The sequence below is a fragment of the Ciona robusta genome, chromosome 11 (genome assembly GCF_009617815.1).
Source record: "Ciona robusta chromosome 11, ASM961781v2".
Lineage (NCBI taxonomy): Eukaryota > Metazoa > Chordata > Ascidiacea > Phlebobranchia > Cionidae > Ciona > Ciona robusta.
In genome coordinates, this window is record NC_143245.1 from 5,049,715 (window position 1) to 5,072,810 (window position 23,096).

The 23,096-nt window shown below is 35.0% G+C and overlaps 4 protein-coding genes across 5 annotated transcripts in view; 2 read left to right on the forward strand and 2 right to left on the reverse strand.

Moving 5' to 3' along the window:
• LOC149728645 (WD repeat-containing protein 64-like) overlaps positions 1–4,524 on the forward strand; it is a 26,672-nt gene extending 22,148 nt beyond the window's left edge. For both annotated transcript variants that reach the window (XM_089888744.1, XM_089888745.1), the window contains exons 28-29: positions 318–473; positions 3,778–4,524. In XM_089888744.1, the coding sequence (XP_089744870.1) occupies positions 318–473; positions 3,778–3,837 (216 nt within the window). In that variant the 3' untranslated portion in view covers positions 3,838–4,524. The remainder of the gene's footprint in view (positions 1–317; positions 474–3,777) is intronic.
• On the reverse strand, positions 4,519–6,889 carry LOC149728646 (uncharacterized). The gene is made up of 6 exons (XM_089888763.1): positions 6,638–6,889; positions 6,386–6,544; positions 5,991–6,101; positions 5,746–5,906; positions 5,515–5,662; positions 4,519–5,145 (listed from the first exon to the last, which is right to left on the reverse strand). The coding sequence occupies exons 1-6, from the start codon at positions 6,699–6,701 to the stop codon at positions 4,778–4,780; spliced, it is 1,011 nt and encodes a 336-aa protein (XP_089744889.1). The 5' UTR covers positions 6,702–6,889; the 3' UTR covers positions 4,519–4,777.
• A 2,906-nt stretch (positions 6,890–9,795) lies between these two features.
• Positions 9,796–12,827, reverse strand: LOC149728647 (uncharacterized). The gene is made up of 8 exons (XM_089888753.1): positions 12,647–12,827; positions 11,912–12,064; positions 11,677–11,844; positions 11,377–11,598; positions 11,108–11,304; positions 10,780–11,027; positions 10,458–10,564; positions 9,796–10,380 (listed from the first exon to the last, which is right to left on the reverse strand). The coding sequence occupies exons 1-8, from the start codon at positions 12,684–12,686 to the stop codon at positions 9,974–9,976; spliced, it is 1,542 nt and encodes a 513-aa protein (XP_089744879.1). The 5' UTR covers positions 12,687–12,827; the 3' UTR covers positions 9,796–9,973.
• Positions 12,828–12,957: 130 nt separating this feature from the next.
• Positions 12,958–22,111, forward strand: LOC149728648 (mediator of RNA polymerase II transcription subunit 6-like). Its single transcript, XM_089888768.1, has 8 exons — positions 12,958–13,096; positions 13,662–13,754; positions 15,009–15,171; positions 18,444–18,535; positions 20,378–20,460; positions 20,681–20,720; positions 20,973–21,148; positions 21,647–22,111. Exons 2-8 carry the CDS (start codon positions 13,730–13,732, stop codon positions 21,818–21,820), a joined length of 753 nt encoding a protein of 250 aa, XP_089744894.1. The 5' UTR covers positions 12,958–13,096; positions 13,662–13,729; the 3' UTR covers positions 21,821–22,111.
• Positions 22,112–23,096: the final 985 nt, after the last annotated feature.

Consider the following 23,096-nt stretch of genomic DNA (forward strand, 5'->3'; position numbering starts at 1 on the left):
TTATAGCGACTGTCGTTGCCCTGCCACGTGAGGATAAGTACATTATATGGATTCATTTCTACCAGTAGCTACGATTGTGGACATGTATTTTTTTCAACACGATTTTTTACATGTATGATGCATACCTGATAAAATGCACTAAATGAATAAATAAATAAATGAATGTAACTTGCGTTTATAACCGTAGCCTCACTACTCGTTGTTAATTGTTTAAAACACGATCAGGAAATATGGGACATTTGTTAAAACATGCCATTTTACCCCGCAGTACTATACAACACATGAATACAATGTACATCACTGAATTTTTCACTTAGGTGTACAGAATAAGAACACCACCTGTGCAAATGCGGCCAACTAATCTTGGGTACGAAGCTGCTTGGAAAGAAGACGACGGTGGCAGCAGAAAGGCGAAACGTGGCCAACAAGCGAATTCGAAAAAGGGAAATTTTCCTGCGGTACTTGAACCGGCGGTATGTTATTTGCTCTTTGTATTTATTTATATCCCGGTCACGAGTTTTTTGTTTGTTGCCACTTATGCGCGTGTTCCGCTTTTCGCCGGTTCGGTTACGTACAGTGTGGCGTATGACGTTATGTCAGCGCTTAACCCGCCCCGCCCACGCGCTGTAAAAGTTTCTGAATTTTCCCTGGTACAATTCCAACTCGGGCAGTACATTTCCGAAAAAAAAGTCCCCAGTGGCTTTCTACAGTATTTTACCCAAATAAACCCGCGACCTAAAGGACACGGAAAATCGCGTTTTACAGTAGGGTGGGGTAAGATGGGACACATTTTAACTCTATTTTCTCGTCCCATTTAGCAGTAAACAATGAACAATCAAACATTTATAAATCTATACCCTCACGACTCCCATAGACCGTTGTTAATTGTTTAAAACACGATCAGGATATATGGGTATTATGTGCTAAAAGTGTCCCATCTTCCCCCACCCTACTATATAATAAAAAAACCGCAACCCTTATCAAGGTGGTAAAAGTTGCACTTTCGTTGACCAACTCATCGTAAATAACTCCGCAAATATGATTATAGATATCGCGAAGCCAAATCTGTCCAAAGCAAACACGCGAACAATCTGCTTCTGTGTGAGATACACATGTCAATAACGATTATCTCAGCCGTCTAATTTTAGTTTTAAATAAAAAAACACTTGTAAATTTTTATAACCAACTTCGATTAACGATTATCTCGGCCGTCTAATTTTAGTTTCAAATAAAAAAAAATGTAAATTTTCACAACTAACTTCCGAAAAGTTCCTCACATGATGTCATAGGTATGACGTAACCGCTAACCACAACTACACAGAATTATTGTTTGAATCAAAATTTTAATTAAGGTGTAATAAGCGACAACAGTAGTAAACTACCTGTTGCGGTTAAAATTCCTGTATAGCTTATTTCCACGTTCCTATTTTCTGATAGTTACTTCTTGTTCCGCGCTATATAGTAGGGTGGGGGAAGATGGGACACCTTTCACACATAATAACCAAATATCCTGATCGTGTTTTAAACATTTAACAACGATCTGTGGGAGCCGTGAAGGTAAAGTTTTATAAAAAATCGTTGAATGTTTGTTTACTACCAAATTGGAGGAGAAAATAGATTGAAAAGGTGTCCCATCTTCCCCCACCCTACTATATTACCGCATTGTGTGATCTGTGCGACAATTTAAGCAATCATGGAAATAACCGTAATATATTAACGAATTTAAATTCTTCGCTGCCTCAAAGTAATTTCCCATATATAGTAGGGTGGGGGAAGATGGGACACATTTTTATTCTATTTCTCGTCCCATTTAGTAGTAAACAAAGATCATTTAAAGACGTGAGTATCCTCTCGACGATAGTTAGTTCTTCTTCCGCACAATGTCATACCTTAATGTGTGGTCTGCGCGATAATTTTCAATCATGGAATTTGATGGAAATAACCGTAATATAATACTGTTTTGTAAGATAGGACACCTTTAGCACATAATATCCAAATATTCGAATCGTATTTCAAACAATTAACAACAGTCTATGACAGTCGTGAGGTTACAGTTTTATAATTCCTTGGATGTTCTTTGTTTCCTACCAAATGGTACAAGAAAACAAAATAAAAAGGTGTCCCATCTTCCCCCACCATACTACAAAAAAAACGAATTTAAAATCCCTTATTACAAAGCTGCGATTCTTCGCTACCGTACAGTAATTCCCCATATGATTTAATTTGGTCTCAAAATGCCACTATTAATTACGGTAGCGTTTTGACTCTTTTTTAAGTTATACCATGTGTGGGTAACAAGGTTAATTCTTTTAGTGTATTTATCGGAATTTTGGGAGTAAAAGAAAAATATTTACAAAAGTATATCTTATCCTTACGACTGTAACGAAAAAAAAAATTAAATGTTAAAAAGATGATTACGAAATATTAGAAATTATGTGCTGTTAACGGTATCCATCTAAAACCACACTACTAAAATTGTTTTATTCTGTGCTAACATAAAGTTATGTGAAATGTAGTTCCGGAAATTTGGTTTTCAAATGTATTAGCCTTTGCTGAATAGTCGCTGCAACAGTTCTATGGTGTTCCCGGTACCATATATGGTAGCAAACGCCTAAACATATGTATACAACACTGTTATTTTATAATCGAACGTATTGTGAAGTAATTGTTCCCTTTATGACGTCATAATTCGCGCGTCCCAGCTGTAGCGTGGCTCTTTTTCAAACAGTATAGTTACAAGTCCGTTCTCCCAACTTTAACTCGGGCGGCCGTTGTGGGACCATTGCCCATTCAATCTGTATAATATAGTAGGGTGGGGGAGATGGGACACCTTTTCATTCTATTTTCTCGTGCCATTTGGTAGTAAACAAAGAACATTTAAAGAATTATAAAACTGTATCCTAACGACTCCCATAGACCGTTGTTAATAGTTTAAAACACGATTCTGCTTTTTGGATAATGTGTGCTAAATATGTCCCGTCTACCCCCGTACTATACATTAAGTAGGCCATACATAAAATAGTTATTTATTGACATAAAGAAAAGGAAGTTTTACAACTGCTTTTCAAACATATCATACTGTAGGGTAAGATGAATACGGTTAGCAAACCATATCTCATGGTTTTCTAATCGAGTTTTTAAAAAAGCCCTTTACAGTTGTGAGAATATGTTTATAAATATCTGTAAATATTCTTTATTTACTATCGAATAGGACGGTAGAAACAAAAGCATGTTCCAAGTTACTCCGACCCGTACACAGCAACACCATGTGATTTAAACACGGTATAAATAGCGACATCGGTTTAAATCCACGCCGTTCTCACGCCCTAAATACGCTACAAATGATGTCAGAATTTTAACGAGTGTTGCAACAGTTTTTACCTATACATCACCTCGCACTTATAAAGCCGGTTACGTAATATAAATAAAACCCGTCGGCACAGAACGACGTATGCAGCCTGGAACGTGAAAACGTTATCCGATTACGTATTGCTTGCGGTAAACTTTGACACAAGCCAGAATTTTGCGTCGTATATTTTAAGCCCCGCTACTACGAAGAACGCTTTTTTTTCGCTCTCGGTTCGATTCTTTATAACTGCGTGCAGCTCAAAATAGAAGCATTCGCTGTGCAGTGCGGCCCAGGGTTTAAACCTCTTTCGTTGCAACACATTCTCCGGCCCTTTAACATTACGTAACAAACGGACAATTTTAACGGCAATACTTCACTACGGTATACGCTTCAGCGGTTCAATACCAAACACTGTATTGTTTGCGCAGTCTCACAAAGCCAGCAAACCGAACAAAATACAGGGACTTTCCAATCCCCGGAAGCGGTAAAGAGAAAAGTGTTTCAACTTTATTTACCTTATGTGGTCATACGTTGCTGTAATTCAACTAATCAGTTTCACTTGTGTCTTTTCTCAAATGCCCAGTTTCGATTGCACTTAAACAATTATCGCTTATAGCATTTTTTCTATTACACCTTTTACTACGCCCTTTTTAGTTAACAGTTACATATAGTAAGGTGGGGTAAGATGGGACACCTTTTTATTCTATTTCCTTGTCCAATTTGGTAGTAAAAAGAACATTCGAAGAATTATAAAACCGTATCATCAAGACTCCAATAGACCGTTGTTAATTGTATAAAACACATCAGGATATTTGGATAGTATGTGCTAAAGGTTTCCCATCTTCCCTCATTGTACTATACATTATATTAGGTATTTGTATTCTTATAAGGCACTGTTTTACACGGTCAGTTGCCCTCTATTGGCAGTTGTAAACCCAATATGACATAACGCACATTTTAATGTGTGGTAACCAGAGAATTACTTTTATTTGGCCTTATTTTTAAATGTGGTGTACTTAATACCTAAAACTGTACAATATATGCTTAAAGTAATTGTAACATAGCTATAATACAGATAAGTTTTTAAAACCTCTGTTAGCTACTGTTTTAGCTGTGGGATAATATATTTTGCTAAAGCCCTTACGAATAACTGTTATAATATACATTGCTTATGAAATGGCATCGTTTTATTTGGAAAAGAGGTATAAAAAAGCCCGTACAAAACAGTGCATGGTAGTGAGCACGAATAGACAGTGTTAGCAAAAATACACTATTACAAATTATAGTCAGGTACAAAACACATTAGCAAAAAAACGAAGCAAAACCTTTAATGGTACAATACGATTGAATATGAATACAGCACAGTCTGTGGCGAGTGGTAAAAAAATAAAGCAGCTGAATAAATATAAGCAAGCATACGCGGCAGGGTTATAAAGTGTTTATTTCAGAACGGGCAAGTCGAATTTGTCTATTGTAGTATCTTTCAAGACCTTGTGATACTTTTTTGATCGAATAGGTTTTCATTTTTCTTAGTTTCACCAAGTGCGTATTCCTTTCGGCGATCAGTTTTTGTTCCGATGTTATAATGTAGACACCGTTGTCTAATTCGCTGCATCGTCTCTCCTGTTCTATCACCTTGGCTGAAAATGTGAACTGCTGTACCTCGCTCGACGACGGCGCTGGGTAAAGCAGTTTTATAATTCCCGAATGCTGGCAACGGTTGCGACGTTTCACTGAATTTTTGACTTTGAAAACGTATAACATGGGTGTGACTCTTGCAGAGCGACGACGTGATACTGTAAAAGTAATTTAAAATTAAATTCAATACAGTAATTTTTAAAACAATAGTTTTATTTTAGTATTTTTTGTATAGTAGGGTGGGGGAAGACGGGACACCTTTAGCACATATTATCTTTTCTGGTCGTATTTTAAACAATTAACAACGATCTTTAAGAGTCGTGAAGATACAGTTTTATAATTCTTTGGATGTTTTTTTTGTTTACTACTAAATGGGACGATAAAATCGAATGAAAAGGTGTCCCCTCTCCCCTCACCCTACTATAAGTTAATAACCAAGTTGCCGCAATAGTAATTTAAAATTAAATTTAACACATTTTTTTAAGTACAACATTTATATTTTGTTATTTTTTTGTGTAAATTTGTACCTGAATTGCCGCATTGACCATTTATACAACATGCTTCCCGTTTGCTTTGACCGTTTCTATTCACAAGTATTCCGCTGCAGCAGTATTGTACCTGTGTATCTCGTCTACATGCGGTTCTTTTAGGGATTAGTCTTTTGTTCCTACACTCCTGTACAAAAAAGGTCTGATTGGCAAACAATATCTTTAAAATTTTATATAAAACGCCACTACAGTGTTAGAAACTTGACTTACGAATTCAGAAGTCGTAAAAGTCGTTCCGTTACATACACCGTCGTGAGATGGGCTTCGCTTTTCCAAGGGCCGTTGTGAAACAGTATCACACAGCTGTAACTGGCTCAAAACAATACCAAAGCAGCAGTTGGTGTCGCCCAGGTCGTTACATTCTTTAACACCTACAGTAATCAGAAGGTTTAGAAACCACTCTAGTTCAAACCAAAGTTGGTAATGACATAGTTCAAACAAAATATTATGTTTACCTTGTGACGAGCCCACGCGTTCATTGTACTTTCGTAAACTGTCGGCCTTGTTATAAACTTTATTACCCAAACAAAATTGACTCTTCTCGGAATAGATTGGAGTTGTTGCTCCTGCGAAATACATACTATTATGATACTTTTTACACAAACTAATTAACGTAATATAGTGGGTTGAGGGGAGATGGGACACCTTTTCATACCATTTTTCCGTCCAATTTGGTAGCAAACACATTCAAGGAATTATTTACTAAAAGAACATTCAAGGAATTATAAAACCGTATCCTCACGACTTGCTAATTGCTTAAAACACGGTCAGTATATTAAGTATATATATTGTGTGCTAAAGGTGTCACATGTAACCCCACAGAACTAAATACAAAAAAAGCAACAATTACCGTTACAACACTCTTCGCCTTCATTCATATCAGCGACATGAGTTGCACCATTTGTTCCAAAACAGCAAGCATAACCTTGCGACCCACATAAAAACGGGTTCCGATTTTCATCATAACATGCGGAATTCCTCATTCTGCAACTTTCAGCGATTTTCCGACCTGTACAATAAGTTTGACTGTCAAAATTACTGTTTATCAGACTCACACACTATAACTGTCACAATCAATATTTATCATTAACCATAACCTTACCTTCACTAACACCAACCAAGAACAAAGCTAACATCACGGTAAGCCTAAGTTGAAAAACAGCCATGGTTTCTAGTATATCGAATTGCTTGAGAACTCTTAGTGCAGCCTTCCAGAAACTTGTATACGGATTTTCGACAGTCGGAGGCTTATATAGTCTGGGGGGGTTCCCCTTGGCAGTTTCCTCCCCCGACACTGCTTTCTAGGGAATTCCCCGACTACGTCAGTTCGGAAATTTTACTTGCTTGTTAAGTTCCGGCTTTCAGGTAAAGGAACTGGTATCGGAAATATTCTGTAAAACTTTTGTAAGTTTACAAATCTACGCGTATACTCGGAAAGCGGATCTAGTCTATTGAATTCTTTTTATTTATAATTGATATTTAACCTGCCTGGCTCGCTAGCAGAAGTACAATGAACAACACAATCAATTTTATTTGCGGCGACATTATGGCATTACTTCGGAATGTGTAGCGGCCCAGGGGACTCCCCTATTTTTTAACCTGTACGTACGTTTCACGTGAGATGTAGTAATTGTTGTGCAATATCTTTACGTCATAGCATCGTATAATTCCGCGTAAAACCCGAAGCTGTTGTTCTGTTTGTCGCACGTGTGACGTTAATGTTGAGAAATACATAAGGAACATTGGTAACCGTTCAGTAATGTCGAGTTCCTATACCGAAGATGTACTTATAAGGTAGTTCACTTATTGCCACCGTTTTCTCGTAAAGGCAGTCACAGGCAGAATATAACTCGGTTATATCTCCGTTTGAAGTATTTTCCTTAACCGCTCCGTGTGCAAACATACGCAATAGCCTTGTTTGCTGTTTCAACGCTTGTTACTTTGAAATCATTTCGCCGGCGATATTGTCCAGTTAACACTCAAAACTTGAGACACAACAAAGACTATTACGTCACAATGACACGATGATGCAATGTCTGCCGGTCGGTAGAAACAAGTAGAAATGGGAAATGACTCCATCAATTGTTTATTTATTTCATGCTAAACAAATAATGTTTGCACTTACCGGTGGGAAAACAGGTCAGTTATATCGAAGGCCACACGAACAATAGGATCTTGTGTTGTTATTTTGTCCCTTTATGTTTGTTTTTATTTAAACTCTCCGGTTGGTTCAAAAAGTCGCATTTTCATCATATAAAAAAAAAAACTAATATGCAAACGAAAAATAAGTTTATTTAAAGTCGTGTTAATCTTTTTGTCTTAGGTTGCAAAGTTATGATTAAATTTAGGGTGAAAACGTCAGTCCCGATGTATGAATAGATTTTCGTGTCCTAAACATAGGACAAATGTTATTTCAGTACTAGCTGAGCTCCCCATTTAGCAGCTCGGGGCTATAAATAAATACCAAAGCGGGTTTTTTTACCCAACTCACCCAACCGTAACGGCACCAACTATTTGAGGTCTGTTTTTTTCCAAAAATATTTCAAAACATTTTGCAGCTTTTAAGGATATCGTTTGAGTGTTTTTGTTATGATAGTTATATATGGGTATGTACTTTCCACGTGGCTAACAACATTGGCTGAGCTAAAAATAGAACACGCTGGTTTCGCTGTCTCCTTTTTCGTGTCAGCTCTCTCGGCTGGTAGTATATATAGTAAAACAACTAAATTTGAATACAGTAATCATTTTGTAAAACCCATTTACCCCCTTTTGTAAAACCCATTTACAAGTTCAAAGCAAAAAAAGCAGTAAACGTTATTACGTATACGTATATTATCGAAACATCACATCAGCGCGCCGGTATTTTGACGTTACGGTTCAAGGGCGCATATAGTATGTGTGTATTGCGGTGGCCCAAAACCGCGTCAATGGAAAAGCGAAGCGATTCGCGGCGTGTCATTAAACAAACTATTCTCAGCTGTTTTACTATCGGTGTTGTAACGGTAGGGTATTTAATCTAAATAAAAGGTACTTTCTGATCAGGAAATTCACGTACAGTAAGGTGGGGGAAGATTGAACACCTTTTAACTCTATTTTCTCACCCTATTTAGTAAAGTAAACAAAGAACATTCAAAGAATTATAAAACTATACCTTCACAACTCTCATAGACCGTTAATTGTTTAAAACACGACCACGATATTGGGATATTACGTGCTAAAGGCGTCCCATCTCCCCCCACTCCACTGTATATGTAAAAGTTATTTGTTTAATGTTTGGTAATCAATATATGAAGGGAATAAACATAAATCCCTTAGTTACCTGCGTTTGGGTATTTTTATAGCTTCTAAATTGCGGGAAATTTTGACACCCTAATTCGTCATGGAAAACAACCTGGTATGACTCTATGGGCATTTTTTATGCGGAACTAAAATGTATTGCGACAAAGTGAACAAAACAATTCGAAAATAAATTCGGAAAATACGTGTAATTATTACCCAGCGATTTTGCTCCTTGTAAAAGGCTGTGACGTAACTGTTCAAACTGTTTTCTATTTACATTTCTAGCGTATAGTTTTGCCTTTGTATATTAAAGTGGAGAAATGTGGGACACCTTTTAGTCTATTTTTTGTCCCATTTGGTACTAAACAAAGAACATTCAAAGAATTATAGAATGGTATTATCACCACTCCCTTGGACCAGTAATTGTTTAAAACGCGATCAGGATATTTGGATATTATGTGCTAATGGTGTCCCGTCTTACCCCACCCTACTATATGTGTAAACGATAATACTGATATTTCACTATATCTTAAGGGAATTTCAAATTTGTGTATTTAGTTTCAACACACCATCATAGAATCTACTTTCTATATTATTGGCTGACAAATAAGCATACCAAAAATTTAAATTTTGAGGGCGTTTTTATTTTATTTTGTTGCATTTGACAAAACACTGAAAGCAAGCAATAATAAATAGGCTGCTACAAGAAAAGGGCAATAGAGCAACAAAAAACATTTATAGTTACAACAAAGATAAAATTGAAGACGGTCTTTTAATACTATAGGTATATATTGATTCTTTGGTATAAGTTTCGGTTCCCGGAGAAAACATGTAAAAAAAGTTTGTGAAAAAATGGCACTCTAAGCAGCACAGGTGTAAACACAAAAATGCCAATAATTAGTCGGCCTTGTACAAAATACGAGGGAAACATTTCAATACACACACCAAATTGTAAATCTACAAAATAAATTAAAAGAAACAGTGTTTGCGGATTTTAAACAAAGGGCAGTATAAATAAGTTAGCGGTCAACGCTGAAAACGAACATTAGAGGCCCGAAATTTTGTAAGTGGCAAAGAAACGAATGCTGGACACGAACTGGACATGGTAAACAAATTTGGTGGCACAGTTACAGTGAAAAAAATGATTTTGTAAAAAAAACTAATCCAACAATATCCTCATAACCATTGCTAGCGTTTCACTGTCGCTTAAATTAACGACTATGTCCGTTCCCTTTGATCGACCATTCACCTGCTCTTTCCCCCGCAGCACAAGTTTGCCGTTTTTCTTCATTGGTTTCTTACTTATAAATAAATAACGTGATCCAATTATCAAGTTATGTGGGCAAGTGCATGGCTTGGCTTCAGCCTTCGCAGAATTTGTCTTTGAATTCTTTGATATTTGAATTTTCTTTTTTTTGCCCAACACCTGGGTGACGTTACCGAGTGTCCATGTTGTTCTTTTCTTTGATTTTTTCACACCAGTAACTGTAGCTACAGTAACGGACATTCCCGTTTTCTTAAATTTCCCCGCTGCTTCAAGAACAACATCCTCAGTAATGAGACAACCTAAACAAAAGAACTCGTTTAACCATTTAATCCAAATTAGAAACCGTATTTCGTAAACACAGTGCTCTTAAACTTACGTAATTCAATCCGTTGTTTAGTTGCATCCGGGCATTCCAGCTCAGTAATTTCTATCCCGTTGATGCATTCGTGCGTTCGGTTGTTGTACGGTTGGCTGTCACAGCAACTGTGGGGAAAAATGGTTAGCGTTTCTATATGAATGTATATGTTATTGTTAAATAGCATTTATATGAGGTAATGCTGGCAATGGGCCAACTCCGGCCTACATCCCAAGTTAGGCCTACCTGACAGGCAACCTTTATACCGATTTAGAATAGATATATATATAAACATATAGATAACTATATGTCAACTAGTTTACAAATTCTGCCATGTGTATACCTGCCACCGTGGTTTTCGCTTGCTGCATCGGACGGGACATCATTTCTGCAACATACTTGAGTTTCTGGATCATAGACGTTGGTACCGTACTGACAACACTTCTTGTTTTCGCTCAGTGCACCACTGTGGAAAACGTGGGATCCACAACATAGATCGGTGCGAGTATTGTAAACGACATGGTCGTCCCCCTTACCACAGACCGCTTGCCAACTACTTAAATGCTGTAGCCCCCACAGGTCAATACAATGCTGTAAGTATAAGACGGTAAAAGTTAGATACTATGTCATGATTGCAGTATAAGACCTAAATGCATTTAAAATATATTTACCATGTTGTTTCCTGATGTGTATGGGATCAACGCTTCGGTTCTGTCCCTGCACAGCGAATCGAAGCTCGGATCTGGGTTTGTAATAATTGTTCCGGTCTCGTGGTGGCAGAGCTGAGCGCCCTTCACGTATAAGTCTATAACGCAGCATCCGTTCAGCAGAGAATTGTAAGGCTGGTCTTGGCAATATTTGATGGTGCCTGTATATGTAATTTGCATTAAACAAAAGAGTTTTTTTTTAATTTAAATAAACTATGCGAAAAATGACTTACGTCTACTGACGACTTCCAAGTCGGAATTACACTCTTGACGTGTTTGGTCGTAGGGCCGATCGTTGCAACATTTTCCATTGCTGATATTGTAAAGACGCACACCGGTGTCGGTCTCCGAAGAATTGCAACATGTTTGATTTAAAATGTCGTACGTCTGACCCCCGCAACAGCGGATAGAGTCGTCGGTTAAGTAGTCATGGTTGCAACACTGTCCGTTGGGAACTGTAAAAAGGCAAGTTTTAAACTTGATAAAATTATACCATCTTAAGCAGCGTAGATCCTGTTTATGTTAAAACTTACCTTTGTCGTAAACTCTAGCCGTTGTTATGTTGGTCTTGCAACAAACTTGGCTATTTACATTGTATGGCAACAGCACACCACACATCGTTTCATCTGGGTTCGTTTTTTCGCGAATTCTACCGTTATCGCAAACTTGGTTCTCACTTTCACTGAATGTCCGCCCGGATCCTACAGTAAAACATTAATTTTATGTTGCGAACATTAAATTAAAATACAAATAAACATAATACAGTACCTGGACAACACCGGTGGTCCGGTAAAATAGGCTGTGGGGTCCAGCCGCCTGTTCCAGAGTTTTGACAACAGGTGTAGTTTCTATGCATGCGAGACCTTCCATGACTATTGCATATCTTTCGAATTCTTCCGCCATAACAGGTCCATGATAACCCTGCAATAAAAAAATGTTCAGTTTAAAATATTTAAAGCTGTCATTTGTTGTTATATCTCCGCACTGAAATAAAATACTCAATAAAACAAAAGGCCCCGTCGACCAATGAGAGCAGAGTCGTTATGTTGTGGCATACCGACAGAGCACATGTTTAGGGGGATCCCATATGCGCTCATAGCAACACCGTAAACAAACGTATGTTTTCTTCGGCGCATTTGAGAATCCGCATTTGCAACCAGTAACTATGTTTATTGCCTACTTAATAAAGATGCATGTATACATAAAGAACATCATATTATATACCAACATTTAAATAAAATAAAATTATAACAAAATAATATTTTTAAATGATACTCTAAAAATAAAATTTACATTTACCAATAAATAAAGCATATGCGCTTATCTGGAATAATAATATTTACTTAACTTAAAAAATGCAGTCTCCATTTTTATCGTAACCGGCTTACCGCTGTTTAATTACGTAGGCAAACTGTGCACACACGTATTTAATATCAATGCCAAGTTCGGTAGCATAGAGTGTATTACATTATATAGAACAGAATATAAGTTAAAATAACTTACCGACGATTAATATAACGGCAATGGCAATTAACTTGCACATTTTGCTTTCGTGATAAATGCTATTCTTTTCTTGAATATTATAATATTCGTATTAAATTCACTTGTATTCTTATTGCTGCTGTTGCTAGAAGCGTCTTTAATGTGTATCTTAAAAAAATCCGAGTCTGCTATATAAACCTTCATAACTTCTTCTTCTTGGTGATTTCCATTGGTGACGCAATGTTGGCCGGTTTCTATTTATTTTTTGCCACCCACACAAATTAGCGAGGGGCAAGCGAACGATCGAATCCTGATTTTTTTCCTAAGATCTATCGCGCATAGTTTCGTGTTTCTGTTGCAAGACCGAGAGAGGCACTTGAAGAAGAACGCGTGCCCACAGTCCAAAATCAGCCATGTGTGTCAGTTCGTTTTGCTGTTCAGCCGGCGGTCATCTTTATAACAAAAACAAAGGTAAGACTCGTTTTTATTGCTGATTTAAACTAAATTAACAACCATTCAGACGGTTAATTTACACGGTTTATAATTCTTAACATAAATACCAAATATAAAATGCGGTATACGCGTAAGAGTTTATAGGATTTTCCAAAAAACATAATCTGCATGGAAAAGGCCCCAAAAATTATTCGAATTTTTTTTCTGTTTATTATTAGGTAAAATGCCCAATTTTTAGTGGGTATTATAGCTTTGTGTTTCTATATCACCATGAAAATAAAAATAAGGTAACTAATCCATAGCCCATAGGTTTGTGCGATTGTTTGGCAAGTTATTATGAGTATATTTTTTATACCTGGATCAGTGTTATAAAAATAGATATGAGTATTGTAGAAATGTAGATAGTTACAAAATTGATGTTAACAAATCTGCACAAACCAAATGCGCAATTTGGATTACAATTACAAACATATTTTAAATTAAATATATATCGCAAAATTTTAAAAAATTTGCGAGATATATATATATATATATACAATAAGTTTCGCCCACGTAAACTTTCACATTCTTTTGCAATGTTTAGGTTTCATATACATAGCCCATACATGGTGAAAATCTACCGGCTTGGGCGAGCTGTATCATATTACAATTATGTCTTCTGTCGTCAATGAAAAAGGTGAGAATGTTACATATGTGAAATACCATACAATGGAGTCTAAAGCTGGAATACACAACAGTTGTGAAATGTTTTTAAGCCCCCACAAATGGAAATCCTGTCAACTATGTATTTTAGTCTCAGCTGTAACAGTCACATGCTATCATAATGTGAAAAGTTACATCATGTTTGGGATGTAGCATTCCAAATTTTGTGACGTAAATGTGTTATCTTGGTAGGTATATATGGGGAAAGAATGGACAGCTTTCATTCTATTTTCTCGGCCGATTTGGTAGTAAATATACATAAAACCGTATCCTCACAACTTTCATAGACCGTTGTTAATCGTTTAAATCACGATCAGGATTTTTTGGTTATTAGTGCTAAAGGTGTCCCATCTTCTCCCACCCTGCTATACAAAATGTCCACTTTGATATAAAAGAATGTATACATATAACAAAAGTACAAACAGTTAACGGTAATAAAATATATATAGATTGTGACCATTAAATTACATTTCATACCACACATTGTGACCCAAAAATCGTATGTTTCAATGTTTGTGACCAAAATATAAGGTTTTCTGTTTGTGTATTCTTTCTGGCTGCTATTTTGGGTAGAATTTGTAATAGCTTCAATTCACAATATGTTGAAATATGTGTGTAATGTTTACTTGGCTTTTATTCTGCTGATCGAATAGAATGCTATTGTTGTCTATATATTGTTCAACTTTATTTTAGTGAAATAACCACTATAGCACAATGTTAATACCAGACACCTCACAAAGTTTGGTATCCCAACAATACAAATATTACTATCCTTTATGAAACGCAATAGGAAACCTAGCTAATTAGGTGTAAAAAAAGTAAAAAAAAACAAAAAAAAATATATATATATTGGGTATGAAATTTAAACCGAAAAAATACTATAAAAATAAAAAGGTGTCCTATATATTCTTATTTAAAATAATATATAAGCTGTTATATTCATATTTAATTAGTTATGTTGCCACACAAGAATAAATAAATGGTGATGCTAATTTACAACTAAAAGATATCTGTCACAAGTACAACAATATTAACCAATAGGCAAGCTAAGTTATAAAATATATTTTGCTTGTAAAAAACCTCTCAAAATATATCTCCTAAATAATAACATATAAATAAAAAAAAAAAACTCCCAAAATATATGTAAAAAATAACTTTTAATTTTCATGTTGCATCCCAAATATTTGCTTGGGAATTCTTGACATTTTCTTAACATTTTATTCTGCAGTAAACCATCTTGATATTTCCTGGAACGATCCCGCGCTTTTAAACCCCCTGCCCAACAAAGAGCAGATTCTCGACTACTTTTCCGGAAGAAGCAACCCATTTTATGACCGAACATGTAACAATGAAACCATAAAGATGCAGCGTCTTAGCCTGACACATCTTGAGTGAGTATTTTTTAATTTTCTTTTTATTCTTAATGGTTGAGGACCTTGTCAAGGACCTAGGATTTAGGTCAGATTTGGCCCGTAGGCCACCCATTACCCCAACACCCAGAAAGTCCATTTAAGTCCTTCATGCAACCGGTGCAGCGACATTAGATGGATTGTGCAAGTGTATACTTTAGATCAGTAGTGCATGGTATTGGTAAAATTCCTTGTTATAATTCAGGTTTGTATTATTTTTAACTGCTCTTTAACCATTTGCGCTCAAAAACCCACAAGAAAAATGACCACCAGGCTATTTTAAAGTGAATGGTTTCTGTAGCCTCAAATTTGTAGTAGCTGTAACATTTGAAAATACAGCGTATATTTTTTAACAGGCTTTTTTTAACTCTAGTTTTAGGTATTATAATTTCCATATATATATTTCAACATAACAGCCAGAAAATTGTAGCTTTGTAGAAATATAATTTTCCCGGGATTCCCCATGGTAAAGTACAATGATGAAATATTTTAGCTTGGTTAGTCATCAATCATCATTGTAAATAAATAGCAGTTTTTATTTGACCAATATTTGATGTAGCATCTGCTTGTGTTAAATAATTCATTCAAAAAAATATTTCTACTTTCATTTATTATATATTTGCGTGGGTGACATAATTTTACACACTTTTGATACAAATTTTAACATGGTGACTCATATAGTAATTTTTACACAAATGTCTCTGTAGTTTTGTAATGGTAAATAGTTATATTGTGTAAAATGGTATATAATTTTAGTAGCACCTTGCACAATGTGTGGCCTTGATTTTACAATTATAACGCCTGACAAAATAGACTGGTTATATTGTTACCTTTATACATACTTTCTTTGAATAATTATATCTTAATTTTGTAATAGTAAAATGACATATTAAAAGAATTTATATATATATATATATATGTATAATTGAAGTTGCACTAGTATGTTGTTTAACTTTTACAATTATAATACCCAACAAAATAAACAAGTTGCATTTTCTATGTATAAATATGCATAATTTTTTTTTACCTGTAAAATTTCAGTAGTTGTACTCTGCAGACCGTACATTGCTGAATTTTTACAAGTATAACAACGCCCAACCAAACTGGTTATTTTCAATTCATACCTTTTTGTGTGTATAGTATAAGCTTACAGGGATATCATACGTTATAACAGCTTTAAATTACAATAAAGACGAAATTTTAATCCCACTAACAAAAGGAGTTTCTCCTTATATTACAACAACATTCAGACCTGAGTGGGCTGCCATGAGAAGGGCATTTTTGTGTGGGGGGTTATCTAAGACAGTTAAGCCAAAAGTTTGTATAAAAACACAAACTATTTCAATCACATGGTGTATCATCATTTCTTATGCCTTGTGGAAATGTAGCAACGAAAGAAATTCAAAGTTACTTTCGTAAACATCACATGGTTCCCCATCAAGTTTAGGTTGATATATTTGTAGATAAAACTGCAGTAGTATCTGAGTCATAAGTCTAAGTAGGCCGAATGATATAATTTCTTAGAATTAGAAAACCACTGAAGTCAATTTAAATTTATCTTCATGGCCATTATTTTTAAGTATGATTATGAAAGGGTGTGTAAAAATTTCACCAGTGGCAAGCCAGGAACTAATTTCATGGCCCTGTAAGGTTGTTAATTCTAAGAAATAGGTTCATGTTCCTAATGTCTTATCTTCAATTTGGTATGGGTATTTTTTTACAAGCTGGTTGTGCCATTGTTAATTAATCTGTATATAGTAGGGCGGGTAAAGATGGGGCACCTTATCATTCTATTTTCTTGTCACATTTGGTAGTAAACAAAGAAAATTCTAATATTTATAAAATCGTATCCTCACGACTCCCATAGACCATTGTTAATTGTTTAAAACACGATCAGAATATTTGGATATTATGTGTTAAAGGTGTCCCATCTTCCTCCACCCTACTATATAATACCTCAATGTTGCATGTCACATCATACTGTAGTATTAAATAATGGTCTTTAATGCTGTAGTTTACCTTTTATCCTTTTTTTCTAAGATAGCTACTAAATCAGGTCACTTCCCCCTTGGGTGGTAAGGGTATTTCACCATTTTTAACAAGTTTTAATGACGCAGTTTTTGGGACAAGTCTGGACATGCCACTCATTATGGGAAAACAGTCATCTGCGCTAAGATAAGATGTTCACAAATTTCCAATGTTGTCATTTGTGTCTATTACCTATACAATAGTTACAAATCACGGGAAAAATTTTGACTCACCAGCCAAAATATTTAGTTAAAAATTCTGACGTAATTTGCTTTTAGTTTAGATAAGTTACAGTTATAATATTATATCCTGGCCAAACTTTAGCTGATGTGTTTATATAGTTTGTACATACTGATGAATAAGCTCATAACATCCGAAATATCTTAGAAACGGAAATTACAAATCTGAATCATATTCCCACTTGAAATGTTAAAGCAACAATCTTAAAGTACTGTGTATACGTTACCATTGGCTACCACTAAAATTAGTACATCACCTAGACACTGGTCATCGCATATATGACTTGTGATGTCATTTTATTAAAATAAAACCTTTTTTTATTTAGTTACGTGAAACTAGCCCTGAGTTAGCTCATTTTGCGGGAAATTTTTATTGCATTTTACCTGAATACAGAAAATGCTACTTTATATGCAGTAAAGAAAAATAAATTTTAACTTAAAGAGTGGCACAGAGATTTTCGCTAACAATTAATATTATTAGTTCGTTAATGAAATAGCCAAGAATAGGCGAAAATTATTTAAATGAATAAATGAAAAGTAACTTATTTATCTTCACGTGGGGGACCACACAGTCAATATAACATGTTGGTATCTTATTTTATACACTTTGTGTCCAATTAGTGAATGACCAATATTTTAGACAACTCAAAAATGACCACTGGGTTAAAATAACTGCAGTATCGTGCTTTGCACAAGGACACATACATCCAAAATAGTAGCGGCTTTAGGCTTTGAACCCGTATCTTCTGGGTTGGAGGCAGACGCACTAACTACTATGCCACGACGTTGACTGACAATTTAGACAACCCAAAAGTGACCACTTGGCGAAAACAATTTCCATTATGTGTCCAGCAGAAAGACACATACATTCACAATGGTAGCAGCATTGAGCCTTGAACCTATACCCTCTTGTCTATTGGTGCAGACCCTCCAACTACTGAATCACAACGCCAATGGTATTTTACATTTTTATTGTTTTTTTTGCAGAAATATGGTTGGTGTGGAATACATATTACTACATGAGCAAGAACCTATTCTTTATGTTATCAGAAAACAACGACGGCATTCACCTAGCCAAGGTTCCTATTTAATTTATTAAAAATTACCAATTTTATTTAAATTATTAAAAAATAACAGTTCAAATATAAAAGAATGAAAAAAATTAGTTAAATTATTGTTGCACTACAATTTCTGTAGTTTTTTTAACACTTTTTTTCTATTTATATAGGCATTTTACAACTTTTTCTTTGTACCAATGCTAATGTACCATGTTATTGTCATTTTTTTATTAAAACAGTAATGTCTGGAAAAAAAATGGTAAAGTTTTCAAGCAAAAAATCACGGAGCTTGAAGTTTAATTTTGAATCGGCAAAGTTTTAATATTTTACCTTATATAGAGTAGGGTGGGGGAAAATGGAACATTTTTCATTGTATTTTCTTGTCCCATTTGGTACTGGTAGTAAACATTTAAAGAATTCTAAAACCTTATTCTCAAGACTCCCATATAACACCAGTATGAATTGTTTAAAACACAGTCAATATATTTGGATATTATGTGCTAAGGGTGTACCATCTTTCCCCAACCTACTATATTATAATCAGTGGCGCAGCCAAAAAAAGATAAGGGGGGGTTTTAATCAAAAAATTTTCAATTTTTTATTTTTTTATTTTTTTTTACAATTATTTTTTTTTATTAAAAAATGCTACAAAAAAAATTATTATGTAAAAGTGCAAAAATGCACTTGGCATTATGTCACTAACTTGACCAAAACAGTGATGACTACCAGCGTGTTAAAAAGGCAACCACTTCCACAACAAGTGGCCCTTATATGCCTTGTCGTGGCAACAGCGGTATGCATTGGTGCCAGGGAACTCTTGCGGTGACACTTGTTTCAAAGCAAGAGTGATCGTATCAATTTCTATAGCAATTAGCAGATCTTATGACGTCAATACTGTCTACTACTATTGGAAATAGATTTTAAAGGGCTATTAAAATGGCTATCTATAACTATGACCTTTTATTGTTTAGTTAGTATCACTATTGTAAGTAGGCTACTTTATGGGAAAATCCTAATACCCAAATTCAATTTTGGTTTCTGTGTTTATCTTTTGATATGTGAATAGTAACCGAAATAGACTTATTGATCTAATTATAATAATCAAAAATCACCAATTTAAACAATATAGTAGGGTGGGGGAGATGGGACACCTTTTTATTCTATTTTCTTGTCCTATTTAGTAAGAAACCAAAAAAATTCAAAGAATTAAAAAATTGTGTTCTCAAGACTCCCATAGACCATTGTTAATTGTTTAAAACACAATCAGGATATTTGAATATTATGTCTTAAAGGTGCCCTCCCCCACTCTACTATAGATACAGTTTATTATATATTCAGGTAATTTGCTTAAGATTTATGGTTAAGGGGTCATTTTTTCATAAATGCCACAATGCCAGTAAAATGAAAATGGGTACAAATATAGTCAAATATCAGACTAATCAATAAAAGTTGCCTATTAGCAGTAGGGTATTACCACATAGTATATTCATATCTGAAATTAAAAGAAACTGAATACAATATATTCTTATACACACTTCCCCTTTTAGCTGTATTTACGTACATACAAATACACACTTCTGCTTTGAAGCTAGTGAACATATTAGGTATTAATTCTCGGCACCGTGTTTGTGTATCTCATAAAGTATGTGCGTATGATGTACAAGTGGCCATAAAGCAAACGTTTATCTCATTGTACAAACACGAACTAGAAACCCGGACGTTACGGCGGGGATTTTTTATAACCTACGCAGTACCTGCACGTAGGGGAATATGCGTGGGTTTTTACGTCACATAATATATTTCTCATTAAAATTCTATATTTAAATTACAAAGTTGGGGGTTTAACGTAATGTTTTGTCACAGTGACAATTATAGCCGATTACTATGTCATAGCTGGCACTGTGTACCAAGCCCCAGACCTTGCTTCTGTATGTAACTCAAGACTGGTAAGTTCATTGTTTTCGAAAAACTCTACATTTATATTAAAGTACTGAAAACCATTTTCGACCTATTTTAGGTTAACAAAAATCTATTAAATTTTTTTTCTATAAAAAAATCCATTAATTTTTCTTTGTAAAAATATTCTGTATACTACAAGTTTTTTTTACTTATTTTCTGTTAAAAGTTAAAATTTTTGTATTCTCTTAAATTTTGAAACAATTTTAGATGACTACTTTTCACCATCTGGATTCTGCATTCTCACAAGGTAGGTTAACTTCCTTTTTTCCTCTAATTTTCACTTATGCAATGCTTCTCAATTTCAGGGTTACTTTCCAAAATTGGTCAACATTTATTTTGGTTTGGTTGCATAATTGCATATGTGATTTACAAAGCATTTTTTATTTTTTTGTTGTAAAATTAATTCATTTTTATTCTCTCCTTAAAAAGCACTCTTTTTAAAATTGTGTTCAACCCAAAAATAGTTTTACTAAAATAACTTAATGTTATACATTCCCAGCTCTGTCTTTTTCACGTTACCACCCAGCAAAGGGCTACACTTGGCAGTTTAATAATCAAGACGAACAGAAAAGCTCAAAGAAAAAGAAACCTGAAACAGGATCTGTGTTTCAGATAAGTCGTGTGGATACTTTACTTGCTTCACTAACTGCTAAGTTTCCACACAAATACGTACAGGTATTTCAGGCTTTTTTATTTTTTCTGGTAATGGAACTCATTTATTAACATGTTTTGGGACGAATTCAGACGGTCCCGTTTCATACATACTGACTTACTTAGGATTACACAGATAATGGTTTGTGCCGGTGGGGAAGATGGGCCACCTTTTCATTTTATTTTGTCGTCCCATTTTAAAGTAAACAAAAAACATTTAAAGAATTATAAAACCGTATCCTCGCGACTCCCATAGACCGTTGTTTATTGTTTAAAACACGATCCGGTGTCCTATCTTAAAGGTGTCTCATCTTGCCTCACAGTACTATATGTAACTTTGTGGGTGATTTACTTTTAAGTTGGACAACCCATTACCGATCAATCAGTTGCGGCAGTAGCTTGATGCTGCGATTATCGTGGATGTATAAGTCCTTAGGAAAAAAATTAAGAGTAATTGCTCTTACCCTCAACAAAGTTACATATGTAATAACTCACAATTATTCAATAAAACTTATATTCCAGCACCAGAACGGAGAAAAACCTCTTCCGATTGAAACTTCAATAAAAAAAGAACCGAAACAAGAAAAAAATAACTTTGCCAAAGTAGCCAAACCAAATGCGAACTCGAAATCTGTGACAACTCAAAATAAACAAGCATTAAAAGCACCCCCAGAAAAAAGACTCAAATTTATGTAGTTTATTTCCTGGGTGCTAAATGTCGCACCGAAAATTTAAACCAAACGTTTTTTGTTTTTTTTTCGGAAATTAGTTTACAGAATTTGGGATTTTGTCCGCGTTTTTTTTTCTACATTTTGCTTAGCAAAATAGGAAATTTCAAAATATGCTGCCTTGTTGCGTTTTTGCTGAAAACTGTTTCAGTTGCAACGTGTATTTTGCACTATCGGTGCCTTTTTTATTTTCCACTTTTTGTGTAAGTGTCATTTCGTATTCCTCTACAATTTGAATAAACTGAAAAAGTTCAAGTCACCGGTTCGCTGAAACACGCCCGTACCTGTTTAATGTTGTGTTGCAATGGTGTGCTTACGTATGTTAACTGAGGTATTTACGTCAATCGAAGTCATTATGACATCATGATGGTCATGAGACCATTATCGGAAATTTGATGTGCGAACTTACAAGTTGGGGAGTGAAATGTGTGAGAACGACAAGTAAAAGCGTGTGAACGTCGTTATTAATTATGTGGCCTATTTAAATTAGAATACAAGTAATATAGTACTGTGGGGAAGATGGGACACCTTTAGCACATAATATTTAAATATCCTGTTTGTTTTTAAACAACTAACAACAACCGTCTATGGGAGTCGTGAAGTACAACCGTCTATGGGAGTCGTGAAGAAACAGATTTAAAGGTTGTTGAATGTTCTTTGTTTACGACCAAATTGTACAAGAAAATGGAAGGAAAAGGTGTCCCATTTCCCCTCATCCTACTATATAGCTCGGAAAAAATTAACATTTCCAATAAACAGCTTGTACATTGTGTTTTTATGTTTTCAGCATTATTATTAATTTGCTGCTATATTTTAAGTTACACCGGATTAAATAGTATACGTAAAGTATTTTTTACACTGGGCGTCTGGCGGAATTGCAAGGAAAAAGCGGTATCGCCTTGGGTGTTGGGGTATTGGAATAATTTGACCCTAAGTTCCAGGTATCTGATGTTCCTCGCGGTAGGACCTCACCCATATCAAATATATAGCTATATAGATACTGTGGTGTAAGATGGGACACATTTAGCACATATTATCCAAATATCCTGTTCGTATTTTAAACAATTAACAACGATCTTTGGGAGTCGTGAGGATACGGTTTTATAATTCTTTAAAAGTACTTTGTTGACTACCAAATAGGACGAAAAAATAGAATGAAAATGTGTCCAATCTTCCACCAGCCTACTATATAACATGTAGTAGAGTGTATGCATGTTTTAATTACTGAGTTTTTGGCGCTGTAT